Consider the following 15,013-nt stretch of genomic DNA (forward strand, 5'->3'; position numbering starts at 1 on the left):
CAGAAAGTATGGAAACTATTTTAGGGGACAGATCAAAGTTTGTTGAATTCTCTGAATATGTTACAGAGTTTCGTGAATTAATATTTTGCTAGAATATAGAGAAGGTAAAACCTGAGAAAAATGTAAATATGTATCACTTACTGCTAGGATTCTTAACTTTGTTCTGTTCTAGAAGAAGACTTTGTAAAGCATAAATTCCAAAATAATAAGAATTCATGATATTGGAAATCCTTAATGTCATGGGCTCCTTGGGATGTCATTTCACTGAGTTTTGCTTGGGCCCACTGGGCCCACTCAGCCTGGCAGGCTGTGTGCAGCTCACACTATTGGCCTGGATCCCATGCCTGCCAAGGATGAGCAGAGCAGTGAGGGGTGTGTGAGCAAGTGAGTGTGGGGTCTGGCCACTTTGCACAGCCGGGCACACTGGTTGTGGTAGGGTAGGCAGCTCCAGGCACCAGCATGGGCACTGGCTCCCTGCCAGCTGTGTCTGGACCAGGTGTATCACAAGCAGCTTCCCTGGCTGGCACCAGAGAATGCAGTGGTCCCCGGAAGCTTGGAGATGCCAGGATCTGCAGAGCCCTAAAGAGGATGTCAAAGCCTTGGCTCGAGGAACTCCTAGGTCTGGGCTCTCTGAAGGGCTGCAGAGCTCTTCTCTCTTCTTGTCACCCTCAATGTGGCAAGCAAGGAGCGTATTTCAGTCCTGTTTGTGTTACACCTCTTTCAACCCTGCTATTCAATGTGTCCCAAGTTCTTGTCCTACACCCAGGAAGAATAAGGTACATGGATAAATGGAGGGTGAGCAAAGTGAACAGGAACTTTATTGAGCGATAGAAAAGCTCAGAGGAGACTTGCAATGAGTAGCTCCTTTCTGCAGCCAGGGTGTCCCAATGAGTGCTCAGCTTTCAGCAGAGAGAAGACCATGGAGTTGGAGTGGGTAGCGCCTCTCTGCAGCTGGTCATCCCATCCTCTCCTCAACTTTCAGCAGAGAGGAGACCCTGGAGTGAGTGGCCCCTCTCTGCAGCTGGTCATCCTATCCTCTCCTTGAATTTGGCTGAATCCAGGGTTTTTATGGGCTTCAGAGGGGTTGAAGTACGTGCCAATTGGTTCATGAGTGGTCCCAGAAAAAGCACCGTAAGTTTCCATTCCAGTCCACGGGACTGGCAGCCTGGCCCCCAGGCTTCAAGCATTCCCTGGTTTGAAGGTGAGGCTTTCAGGGACCTGCCCCTTTCTGCCCAGAAGCCTATCTGCCTCCTACCACTCTTCGTGGTGCCCAGGCTGTTCCTGCTTTGGAGCACCTGCAGGCCAGCATCGAGCCTCTCCTTAGCCTCCCTCCCGTGCGCATCGGCACCCACCCAGCTGGGTTACAACAGTGCCTGGCCTTGGCTTCAACTTTGAGATTGAAGCAGGTGCTGGGAGCAGGAAGAGGCCAGGCAGTGGGAGTAGGCACTTCTGAGCCTGCAAGGGCATGGGGGGCCTTCCTGGGTCCCCAAGAGTGCAGAGAAGTCTGGGTCCACAGTGGTGGCTGGGCAATTGCAGCTGCACCCAGAAGGGCAGGCCTTCTGCCTGCTCCCAGCCCCTGCCGGCTCAGTGGAGCACACAGCTCTTCCTACACTTACCCCACTGCAGCCGCTCTAGATGGGCCGCTGCTGCCATCAGTAAGACTGCCTCAGCTACCATAAATGGATTACCTCCTGGAAGGGGTTAGTGTAATTGATCAATTTTTGCTGAAGAAAAATTAAATCAAGTAGCAGATGAAAAAGAGGTTACTTTGATGATAAGTTTTGAAACGTCCCTGGCAACTAGTAAATGTATTGTACTTTTCTTTGTTTTCTTGATGTCATTTGAACTCAAATAGTAATGATGATTAAATATATAGTTTGTCTTAGTACCAGAGCCATTTTACTTGTTTTTAGGTATATCTTTTCTTCTTACTTTCACTTAGTAACATTAGCAGAATGCCCAAGCTTTGTAAAGAATGATTCTAGATATGGGGAAGAATATAAATCACTCCGTAACTTCGTTATAAATGAAATTGAAAATGTCTTTTATTCAGAATGCTTACTCTTGGGCTAGGAAGACTAGATACACCCATCCGAAACCACTTATGTGCAGTCATAGAATGCGCACATCAAGTCACAATCTAGAATCCCTTTCTAAGTAATATACTTAAGTTCTATATTTAGACCTTAACAAAAGTAAAGATTAGGGAATAGGAAGTTTTCATCAATTGAATTTGGTAATTGGTTGTGTGAAAGTGCCATATAGCCTAAATTAGGTTGCTTAAATTTTTAAATTAGGAATCTCTTATTTATCAGTTTCTTTTTTTGAGACAGAATCTCATTTTGTTGCCCAGGCTAGAGTGTGTGGTGGCATGATCTTGGCTTACTGCAACCTCTGCCTCCTGGGTTCAAGCAATTCTCCTCCTCCCCAGTAGCTGGGATTACAGGTGTGTGTGTGACCACACCTGGCTAATTTTTTTTTTTTTTTTTGAGATGGAGTCTCGCTCTGTCGCCCAGGCTGGAGTGCAGTGGCACGATCTCGGCTCACTGCAAGCTCCGCCTCCCAGGTTCACGCCATTCTCCTGCCTCAGCCTCCCGAGTAGCTGGGACTACAGGCGCCCGCCACCGCGCCCAGCTAATTTTTTGTATTTTTAGTAGAAACGGGATTTCACCGTGGTCTCAATCTCCTGACCTTGTGATCCGCCCGCCTCGGCCTCCCAAAGTGCTGGGATTACAGGCATGAGCCACTGCACCTGGCCATTTATCAGTGTCTTATATCTCCTCACTCTTTTTCAGATGTTCACAGAGTGATATCCCCTATTCATATTTTTCATTTTCCATTTTGAAAATGAAGTGAAAATCTCACAAATTTGTGCTTGGAAGAGTTATACATTGGAACTTCAGATTTAAAGAATATGGCATTTTGTTGTTTTGGGGGATAAGAGCAAAATCAATACGTGAGACGGTAAGTTAAGGCCCTAGAACATTTGCAAAGTTATATGTCCTGGATTACAGTTTACATTAAGTTAATAAAATGTTTTGTCTGAACTCAGTAAAACATTTGAAAGCAAATTTTGGCAAGTTATATTAAGGGAATGGATATTCCCTGCTATAGTTTTTTTCTGTGCTATGATGGAAAGAGCAGAAGCTTTACTTTCATGCTACCTTGGGAGAACTGAATTAATATTTCTTAGTTTCCTTTTCTGTAAGAATTAATTTTTAGAGGTGATGAAAAATGAAATGTGTGTGAAATAATGAAAAATAATGCTTCTTAATGTGAAATTAATGAATGTTGTTGCTAAGACAGGGAGGTGCACATTACTGTATCATTCAGAGGTATCCTTTTCACAGCAAAAAACAGGTCTACTCACTATTGAGAAGCTTGTAAAACCAGTTTCAAAGTTAATAGCAAGTATTATGCTTGCAGAGAAAGTAAAATGAGTTTTTGGCACAAATCCTTTATCAAAGACATACCATCTGGAAAAGCAATTACTGTCATGTGCACATGCCAGTATTTTGTTTTTCAGGTGGATGAAAGCACTGATGTACAGAGGATATACTAGTGCTTGATACAGGTGTGTTACTGTTTTTTTTTTTTATCACTGAAGAATCATTATAGCAGAAGAGTTTTATGTTTTGTTTTTGTTCGGTTGTTTTTTTACGCCCTTATAGCCTAGAAAGCTGCATTGTGTCCTGATCAAAGCACCAACAACTATAGCTGCAGGAAATGGTCTACTTGCTTTTTAAGTTAAAGAAGTTGCAGCAGGATATCAATTCATATCCCACTTTTTTCAGAGAGGAGAATTGGCATTTAGTAATGTGAGTTTTTGTCATGATTTAGTGTTGAATAAAATAGTAAAACTTGTGAATGTAAGCAGTTTTGGCCACTAAAGCCACCTCTTTTCAGACTTTTATGACAAAATAGCAGCAATAGTATTTTGCTTTTTCACAGTGGTATGCTAGCTGTATAGGAGGAAAGGACTTACATGTTTGTTAATTAGCTTTTTAGTAAAATGAGATAAATACTTGGTACTGATATTATCATTTCTATAATTTCAAGGGACCTAACTTACCTAGTAGCTGTGGTATTTCAAATAGTCTCAACTTACAACTTTATATTCATGATATCATGAATTTCAATGTTAAGGATGAAATATGAGGATTTTGTAAAAGTCTGAATTACGGTGCAAAATAATTCAATCTGAGAGTTTGACTGTATCCTCAAACTTGATGGTTTTACTAATTTATTATTATTTTTTAATGAATTTGAGCCAGGCACGGTGGCTCACGCCTGTAAACCCAGCATTTTGGGAAGCCTAGGCAGGTGGATCATAAGGTCAGGAGTTCAAGACCAGCCTGGCCAATATGGTGAAACGCCGTTTTTACTAAAAATACAAAAATTAACCGGGTGCAGTGGCAGGTGCCTGTAATCCCAGCTACTCGGGAGGCTGAGGCAGGAGAATCGCTTGAACCCAGCGGGTGGAGGTTGCAGTGAGCTAAGATTGTGCCACTGCACTCCAGCCTGGGCAACAGAGTGAGACTCTGTCTTAAAAAAAAAAAAAAAAAAAGAGAAAAGAAAATTTGTATTATACACGTCTAAAAACCACAACCAAATTTTGAAATATAACTTGAAGAAATACTTTCCAGAGTCAAAATGCAAGCAGAAAGTAGATTAGGAATCCTTTTTTCAATTTCTCAAGTTGAAGCACTTAATTTCCAGCTTTAAGTGGTATATACTTTTTTTTTTTTTTTTTTTTTAGCATTCAAAGGAATACTGAAATTAAAAATCAGTGAGAAATCTTGCTATGTAATTTCTGGGTCCATGTTCAATCATAATATTCAGGCTGTATAATGCCACTGATTTGTGATTTATAATTAGAGATTTTTATTTAGTAAAAATAAAGAACAAGAAAGAAACCAGCTGAATATGAAAATTGGTTTATGGTTCAATCTGATTCCAGATGTGGGGGTTTGAACATCTTGCAGTGAAGTTATCAAACACTAATAGGGTTGTGACAAGACAACTCAGGTGCTTAATTGAGTAGGCTCTGGTTGGTCAAAGAAGATGAGACAATCTGAGCATCAGTAAACATTAACTGCAATATAATGAATCATATCAAATATGTTTAAATCCATGAGTTCATAATGATACTTTCAAAACTCATTAGTTTTCTTCAGAGTATGCTAAGGAGCCAGCTATACTTCAGAGCAGCCACATAGTTGCAGAGAGGAAGTTTCTCAGATAGAATAAAACATCACCATTTTCTAATGAATTCCTGGACCTAAGCAAACATCATGAATGGCTGCTAACAGTACAGGAAGAAATGGACATTAGTTTTCTCTTAATGAAAGTTCACAGGGCTGCCCATGAAGTGTTCTTGCCAAAAAAGTTGAACCTGAATCTGATCAAGTCTCTAGCTCTGCCAGTTTACAGGAAACACAGAAGACAGAGAAACACATTAAGTGACACCATGTGAATATAGTTAGCAAAATATAGGTTATGGGGAACTCTTAGAGACATATGACTTGTTGTTTTTCAACAAATTGTAGGGACAAAAAAGAGAAATAGAGGAGGAAACCGTAGATTAACAGCAATGCCTGGACTTTGAGTCTAGATTTTAATAAACATTTATGAAATAGGGAAATTTTAACACTGACAAGATATTTGATATTAAAGAATTATTGTTAATTTTTAGGTGAGATGGTAGTATGTAGTTATGTATTTTTTAAAAGCCCTTACCTTTTAGCGACACACAATGAAATGTTGATGAAAGATATGCCTGGGCTCCTGCTTCATTACTATCTGGAGTACAGGGGAGGTTGTGGGTGAGGATTAAGTAAGATTGGCCATTAGTTGATCGTGCAACTAGACATTTGTGATTTGGGGGACAGCGCGTGAGGGGGTGGGAGTAATTCTTGATAATATTCCGTAAACTTTTTTGAAAAATTCCATAGGAAAAAGGTCCAAAAATACAGTTGAATTATGTATATTTAGCAACCTGCTGAATCATATTTCTAATAATTTCTTGAGTCTGTTGAGTGTACTATATAGAAAATCCCATTGCCTACAAGGGACAGTTTTAGTGTATAGTGCTTACTGTTTACCAGGCTCTATTCTCAGCAGTTTATACATATTTACTCTTTAGATCCTCACAAGAATGCTTATGAAGTAGACATTAACTTGCAAAGGTTACCCAGGTGCTATGTTTTAGAGCTGGGATTTGTATCCAGACTTTCTAGCCCTAGAGTCTACGCCTCTCTAGTTTTTGTATCTCTCTTTTATAACGTTTTATTTTTAATCCCTCTACTCCAGTCCTTACACCTTTTATTTCTTTTGTTTCTCTTAGTGCACTGGCCAAGGAGTTCAGCTTTTAAAGACCAGTTTTTGTTTATAATTTTGATTTTGGAAGTTGTCTTAATACATAGGGAATCCAGAGTCCAGCTGACTTTGCTCCTTTACAAATACAAGGTACTTACTAAGAGGCTAGACTTAGCTTACTGTGTATCCAGAAACCAAAGGATCAAGTGTATTATAACAGTGTTTAGTATTTTTTATTATATTTCTCTTCTGATCTGTAAACAGCTCATTCATGGCTCATTTTACTTTTAATTACTTGATTTTATTGGTATTACTTGCTGAATTTCTTTGTGATACTTAGATAAAATTACTCCTTCCTCCCCTTAACTCCTACATGTGTTATGTAGTTACCTCCTGCTTGACTTTACGTGGATTACGTGAGATAATCTTAAAGCATTTAGTACACAGTTTTGCACATAATAAGTATCTAGTAAATATGCTTTTTGGTTTAAGATACAGTCACTTCATACTTTTGTTCAAAAATTGTTCTTTATTCTTTAGGTAACTTTTGAAATGGGGTGGGAAGAATATGGCTTAGTCACTTTAAGAAGTCCTAGGCCTGGGACAGGTGGGTAAAACTCGATAATGTGTTAGGGTGGTTTAATGAGTAATCTCTGTGTTCTCTGCAAGGAACTTTTAAATGATAGGCTCTGAGTTCAAGAAAGATTACTCACTTGAGTTGGTTTCCAAAAGAATACTTGTTTATTGGGGATGAAGTGGGAACAATTTAGGGAAAACGTGGCCTGTCCCAACCTCTTGAGTTTTTTGGTTCCTCTTGAGCCAACTGCAAAGGACGTTATGACATAGTAAGATACTACAATTCATGAAAGGAGGCACATAGGCACTAGTAAGAAAGAAAACTTTTGGTTTCATTCATACGAGAGAAGGATCACAATTACAGGTAACTTTTTCTTGAAGATTATGGAAGGTGACTATCTGAAGACCTGGGATAGCTAGTTAAAAGTTGTGTGGCTCACGCCTGTAATCCCAGCACTTTGGGAGGTTGAGGCGGGCGGATCACGAGGTCAGGAGATCGAGACCATCCTGGCTAATACGGTGAAACCCTGTCTCTACTAAAAATACAAAAAATTAGCGGGGCGTGGTGGTGTGTGTCTGTAGTCCCAGTTACTCGGAGGCTGAGGCAGGAGAATGGCATGAATCCGGGAGGTGGAGCTTGCAATGAGCCGAGATGGGCAACTGCACTCCAGCCTGGACGACTAAGCCAGACTCCGTCTCAAAAAAAAAAAAAAAGGTTGTGGTATTTTTCTTTGCTCCATCACCTCCCTTTCTCCACCTGAGCTGCACCTGTTATTTTATATAGGACTATACTGAAGCAACCTTTTAACATATCTTTAATTGTATTTTTGAAAATGATGTTAAAGTATTTAGAAACTGAAGACTGTGGCCACACAAAGTATCTTTTATTTTCCAAAGGCCAGTTATTATTATTGAGTGGCATTGCTATTGAAATTGCATCACCAATTACTTGACTGCGTTAAAGAAGGGGATTTGCTTTTGGGGGCCCATAGGTTATTGATAATATTTTTTTGAATAATAAATGTGCATGACAGAAACCCACTCTCGGTTCTAATCATGAAATGAAATGCTCTCCAATGAAATCTGGATGTTCTGGAAGCCAAAAGGTGATATATAAGAGGAAACATAGTTGAGAGGTGCTGAATTTAACTTTTGTTATCAGTTACTTGGTGAATGCATTGAAATGTTTATTGCTTTGAAGATTATCTTAAATGAGGAGGCATAGTTAATGTGGTCTATACAGAATGTGAGATGAAGTGAATTTAAGGGAAAAGAAAGCAGATATGAGAAAAACAAAAATATAAGAAAATAGCTAATATTTAATGATTGCTGTGTATCAAGCACTGATAGGTGTTTTGTACATATTTTCAGATACTGTCCCAATAACCATTTAGGTGTAAGTTACTAAACAGCTATTAAAGTTCTTGAGAATTTTTGACATTTCCTGAAATTAGAAATTCCTTACATTATTAAGAAACACTCTTTGGTTGACCTTTGCCAGCCCAGCAGACTCAGAGTTAGATTAGGTGCAAAATTGAGAATCTCTGTCCATACTCTTCATATCGTATGGATGCATTTAATGCTAGTAAAAATTGTAAGCCTGAATAAATGTAGTGTAAAACCTGCATTGATGATTTGGGGTTTATTTAGTTACTTACGAAGTTTTTATCTAAATTTGGGATTAAGTTGATTTTTCCAGTTTTCCAGTTAATGCAACATTTAAAACAATTTTTAGATTAAACCACAAAGGAAAACCTCAGTAAATTCCAGAAAAGCTGAAACTACGTGTGTCCATTCTCTGACTACAACAGAAGTTTAAAGTGTACAACTTTAACCATTTGGACAAATCAAACAGAAAATTTGCTTAAATAAATGTAGGGTCAAACAGGAGATCAAATATACAATAACTGGTCATTTAGCACCTGAAATGAGATTCAGGCCAAGACTCATACTGTGCTTAGAAGTAGATTAATAGTCTTTGTTAACTTCACTGTTAATGAATGAAATAAATGTACTAAATACTAAACCTTAGAATTTAGTAAAACAAACACTCAACAAAATAAATGCCTAGTTTCTGAGAAAGGGAAGATATTAATAAGATAAAAGCAGAAATAGGTGACTTAAAAAACAGAAACCACAGAAATGAAAAATCTAAAAGCTGTTTCTTAGGGTTGAAAAACAAAATAGAAAAATATCTGACAAATCTTACCAAGGAAAAGATGGAAAACCAAAATTAAGTTTATAAAGCAGATATAAGAATAGAACAGATATTTTAAAAATAGTAAGTGAGCACTATTTATTAACTCTAAGCTGATTTATTTGAAATGAATTATGAAATACCCAAGCTGATTTAAGAAAAGTTGGTCTGGGGCTACATTCAGCTAGCTCTAGAACCAACTTTTGCCAGTTAATTCTTTTTAGTTTTCAAGGAACATATAATTCCTATGGTGAGAACTATTTTAGAGATTATAAAAAAGATGGAAATATGCCCAATTAATATTATAAAATCAGTATAACTCTCTTAATGGTTCAGCGGAGAAAAACTCTTTTGGGGGAGGTTACTGCCTTTTTTTAGTTTCTATTGTAAGCACAGATTTTTCTTGAAATTAAAACAATTGAGAAAAGAAAAAAACCAGAAGCTCAAAACTTAAAGATATCGTTTATATTTATTAACGTATTTACCATTGCTGGCACTCTCCTTTGTGTAGATCAAAATTTGAATCTGATATTCTTTTTCTTCTGCCTAAAAGTCATTTCTCTGAGTGCATAATCTGCTGGTAATGGATTTGTCTCAGCCTTTGTCTAAAAACATTTCCACCTTCATTTGAAATATATTTTAACAGGGTACAGAATTTGAGGTTGACAAGTTTTCCCCCGCTTCCAATCTTGCTCCATTGTTTTCTTATTTGTATAATTTCTGATGAGAAGTTTGCTGTCATCTGTACCTTTCTTTTTCTGTACACAATCTTTTTTCCTCTTCTGGCAGTCTTTAACATTTCTTTCCTCCCAATCACTGGTTTTCAACAATTTGATTATGATAATTGTTGGTATGGTTTTCTTTGTTTATCCTGCTTGGATTTTGTTGAGCCTCTTATGAATCTGTAAGTTTCTGGTTTTGATAGCATTTGAAAAAATTATGCTCATTATTTCTTCAAATAAGTTTTTAAATCTTTTTTTCCCTCTGTCTTTTGGACCTCAGTTACATTGATCTTAGCTTGTTTGTATGTTGCTGCAAATCAGTGGTATTTACTTCCATTATTTTTGTATTTTTCTCCTTTGTGCTTCATTTTGGTTATCTTCTATTGCTATATCTTCACGTTAGCTAACCATTAAATCTGCTGTCAATCCTATGCAGTGTATTTTTCATTTCAGATTTTGTATTTTTAATTTCTGGAAGCTCCAATTGGGCCTTAAAAAAATCTTACACTTCTGCATTCAACACTTCCATGTCTTTCTCTGCTTTTTTGAGTGTATCAAAAATATGTATAACTCTTTTGGCATCTCTGTTTGCTATGCTCTCTGTCAGTGCTGGGTCTATTTTTATTGATTTGTTATTCTCCTGGTTATAGGTCATATTTATATGTCTGGTAAATTTTGATTGTCAGACACTGTGAATTTCATGTTACTGGATGCTAGGTTTTGTGATAAAGAGGCTTTTTTTTTTTTTTGAGACGGAGTCTCGTTCTGTCACCCAGGCTGGAGTGCAGTGGCGCAGTCTCGGCTCAATGCAACCTCCACCTCCTGGATTCACGCCATTCTCTTGCCTCAGCCTCCTGAGTAGCTGGGACTACAGGCGCCCGCCACCACGCCTGACTAATTTTTTGTATTTTTAGTAGAGATGGGGTTTCACCGTGTTAGCCAGGATGGTCTTGATCTCCTGACCTTGTGATCCGCCTGCCTCGGCCTCCCAAAGTGCTGGGATTACAGGTGTGAGCCATCATGCCTGGCCAAAGAGGCCGTTCTTTTAAGTAATGTTGGTCTACGTTTTGGCATGCAGTTAAATTTTTTTTTATGCTCTTTAAGACTTGTTTTGTTTTAAGGAAGCTTTGTTAGGGTGAGTCTGGAGCAGTGAGTAGACTTTTCTCCTAGAGCTAATTTAGAAGTTGATTTCCTTCTGAGGACTTTACATGATATTTTATGGATTAGGAGGTCTTTTCACTCTACCCTATTGGAATACAAACTATTCATAGCCTTGTATGAGAGTTTCAGAAATTCTTTGGCTTTTTGTTTTTTTTTTTTTTTTTTGGTTTGCTAATCCTTTCTCCAACCTCAGGTGGTTTCCTTCCACACAGGACGTATCAGCACTCTCCCAACAGCTTGTGGGAACTCTTTTGCATGTCTCCAAAGCACTGTCTCTGTATGTAGTTTCTTTCTCTCTGTTAGGCTAGTCCACAAATTCTGGCTGCCTTGGCCCCACTGTCAGTCTTAGTGACCTCAACTCTTTGAGACTGTGAGGTTCTGTTTAAGCCCCATCTCCCCTCTGTACACTACATCCTGTAAACTGTTTCAAGGGTGTGAGGTCAGGCAAATGTAGGACTCACATCATTTTTTCATCTTTTCTCAGGGATCCCACTCCTGCTCTGACTGTTATCTAATATCTGAAAGCCATTGTTTCATCTGTTTTATCCAGTTTTCTGGTAGTATAAGCTGAGAGAGCAAACCTAATCTCTGTTCCTCCATCATGGCTATTTGTGGAAATTCTTAAGTTCTTCTCCTCCTTTTTCTGTGGATTAAGATGTGGGTCTAAGTTAAAGAAGTTAAGAAACAAGTTGGTTAGATCTCAGTGTTTCAGGTATTTGGCTTACCAGTAACTGAGGCAGAAGAGTCTCCAAACTCTTTGATGACGATAAACAAATGATTTCGCCTCATGCATTCCCCTCTCACTTTCACTGTCTGGAACCTACTGCAGTAGTAGGGTGGTTGATGAAGAATTATGGTATTCTGAGTTTTGGTCAATTGCCACATAGTTTAAATAAGTTCTTAGTACTTTTAACTGAATTAAGACCCATACTTATTTGCTTTTTCTCAGCTATTTCTGTTTGCTGGTATTTACTTTTAATTTTATCAGATTTTTTTGTTTGTTTCTGTTAGTTGCTAGTTTATCTAACTGGTTATCATTTTTCAGCTGGATTATATTTTCTTTATATATTTTGTATTTTTCTGCATCACAGTAATGTTTAGGCTCTTGAAAGTGTTTGATCTTCATGCATTATATCTTTAGTTTTGTTATGTGTTTTTCTAATCTTGCTTTTCTCTACTCGAATGAGTGAATAAATTAGTAACCAAATAAATGTAGACACATATACTCACAAAGTGCATTTTCTCAATTCAAACACTATTAATTGTGACATATACCACAGGTTTAATATATTTTCATGAAAAAAGAAACATTTAGTTTATTTTTTAAATCCTTAAAGGTTTACTGACAGAAGTATACATTTATCCATTTATCCATATGACTTCTGCCTCATCTTTTTGGGAACCATAAGATTGAGTCTAATCGTCTTCCAAATTCTGACATGCTGCTTTTCCTTACCTGTGCTTGCTTTCTTGGTCTCTTTACACATTATGATTGCCAGTATAATTTTGAGTCATATGAGAAATGTGTAGAATTTAACTGCTTTTCTTTCTGGTTGAACTCATGGTTTCAGTTTTTTTATAGATAAGCCGTGAATTAAATAACTTCCTTTTTGAGTCAGCTGGAAACTTTTGACAGATTGATATCCAGTACTTGGGTGATAGTACTTTGTAAAATGCAAATTAGTCACACCAGTGTCTTCCAGCTCTGATTATTCTATGATCTGTTTTGAGAGATTGTGCAATTTTTACTGCTGTTAATTGCCCTTGCTTGGCTTGCAACAGACAACTTTTGCATCACAATAGCTTTTTATTTCAGTGCCTTGTCACGGTTCAGTCTTTCTGAAAACATTTTCAAGCAAGTTATGCTTGAATTTAAGTTAAAATTTAGCTGCATCTGCATTTACCTATGCAGCTAACTCAGCTGTGGTCATAGTTGGATTGACAGATACCTTCTATGGGAGTGTATTTTCCATAGGTTTATACATGGGTGGGCAGTGACATACCTCACAACTTACTCTTTTGCTTGGCTACTGGCAAATTTTTTTGGATTTTGATTCTGATACTTCTAGTTTCAGAAATCTGAAAATAATTATTTTAAGAAAAGCAAGTATCTTTAGTATTGAGAAAATCTAGTTTAGTAATTTAGTATACAATGAGCAAGCATAAAATCTGTCAGTGGTAGAATTGTTTAATAAGTTTTGGGATGATCAGATAGCAGTTAGGAAAGTTCGTGTAGAGCCTTTTCATATGCAAATGTTATGGTTGACCTTTTTAAAATGGAAAAACTAGTGAAACTGCAAAGAATAGTTATCTTCTAAAGTAAGAAGACTGTAAAGAGTGATTATAAAAAATTAAGCACATCTGTGTGAGGAAAACCAACACAATTAAAACTAAAAAGAAAAATAACAAAGTGGAAAACACAGATATGACCTTACATGATTATTGTATTATGAAAATATTTACAACACTAAGATTCCGGCAACTACATTAATAAAGGACATGCCCATTAACTCATAAGGAAAAGAGTTCAACCTCATTGGTAATTAAAAACAATAGTGAATAACTTTTTTTATGCTTATTGAGTAACCATAATAAAGAAGTCCATAGGGAATCAATACTCATGCATTGCTTTTGGAATTGGAACAACTCATTTGAGAGGTAGTATGGTAGTGTATATCTTAAAAGCCATAAACATATCTAAGGGCATGGATTAATGATCTTACTCTTGGGAATTGACCCTAATTAAATAAAACAAAAAATAAAAAAAAACTATATTAGAGCTGCATTCACAATACGATTACTTATCATAGTAAAAGCTGAAGACAACCTAACTGGTCAACAGGGAAACTTTTGATATGTTATGCTAAATTAATACCTGAATAGTTCATATTCATTTCATTTAAGTGTAAGCACTGTGACAACAGGGACTATATCTTTTCTTTTGTTCTCTGCTGTAAAACCAGTGCTTAGAAAAGCTTGGCATGTGGTGGGTACTGAAAAATTATTAGTAGTAGTTTTTTTTTTTTTTAATGAGCAACAGAATAATATTGAGTTAAAAAAGCATTTAAACATACACATACAGAACCTGTTCTCATATACCTTAATGAGTAAGGGAGAGGGGAAACAAGTTGCTTGATGGAGTTTTTAGAGGAATTTGAACTGGGGTTTGCAAGTTTAGTAGGATATGGATTCTCTTGGGAGCCAGGAGGTGGGAGTGCTACTCCAGGAAGAGGGATTTATCTGAGGAAAGACCTGACAGTGGGAATTGACTGGAGAATAAGGCAGGAAGTTAGGCATTTATAAGGACAGAATTCTGAGTGGACTTGTAGAGTTAGCTAATGAGGTGGGACTTTATTCTTCTGTATGAGAAGTCATCGATGCTTTTTCAAGAGAGTTTGATATTGAAAGAGCTATATAATTCAAGGAGTTAATCCACCTTTGCCATATAAGACAGGTTCACTCAGGGAGGTCAGTTAAACCAGGGGTCCCAAACCCTGGTGAGAGACTGTTGGAGTTCATGGTTACCAATGTAGCTAGAGCTTGAGTGGCTAAGACAGTCACAGAGAAGTGAGCCTAGAAGTCTGAACCTTGTTTCCCTTAAGAGTTGTCACAGTTCAGTAAGCAACACAAACCAATAAGCAGGAAAGTTGAGCAGAAAGTGGCTGCTAACAAACTAAGAAGCTCAGCAGAGTTTTCAGCATTTTCATGGTGCTATAGCGGCGTCCTGGTAAACACCCTAGGTTGAACAACGGCATCCTAGCGGTAACAGTGAACCAGAAGTATACTAGGTCTTAATAAGATTGAAAACAAGCTTCAAGTTTGCTTGATCTCTGATTTGATTAGCTCCTGCTGCCAACCAGAAAGTAAAGAAACTCTTCAATTGAAGATAAATTTCACATGCTTTATAGTTTTTAATGATACGGTGTTTGACATTGAGTCCCCAGATTCCAGACATGCCAAGAGCCAGGAACAAGAGAAAAAACAGATGCAAAAATAGACACAGATGATCAGGTGTGGACGTCAGTAAAAAAATGTTGTG

The 15,013-nt window shown here is 37.6% G+C and overlaps 2 protein-coding genes across 2 annotated transcripts in view; both read left to right on the forward strand.

Moving 5' to 3' along the window:
- LOC117062863 (serine/arginine repetitive matrix protein 3-like) overlaps nucleotides 1-4,320 on the forward strand; it is a 70,369-nt gene extending 66,049 nt beyond the window's left edge. Inside the window, exon 4 of the mRNA XM_033176747.1 lies at nucleotides 3,527-4,320. Within this exon, the coding sequence (XP_033032638.1) occupies nucleotides 3,527-3,562 (36 nt within the window). The 3' untranslated portion in view covers nucleotides 3,563-4,320. The remainder of the gene's footprint in view (nucleotides 1-3,526) is intronic.
- Nucleotides 1-15,013, forward strand: part of NCOA1 (nuclear receptor coactivator 1) — a 282,993-nt gene that overhangs the window by 65,023 nt on the left and 202,957 nt on the right. The window lies entirely within an intron of this gene.

Source organism: Trachypithecus francoisi, unplaced genomic scaffold (assembly GCF_009764315.1).
Source record: "Trachypithecus francoisi isolate TF-2019V2 unplaced genomic scaffold, Tfra_2.0 Lachesis_group17, whole genome shotgun sequence".
Classification (NCBI taxonomy): domain Eukaryota; kingdom Metazoa; phylum Chordata; class Mammalia; order Primates; family Cercopithecidae; genus Trachypithecus; species Trachypithecus francoisi.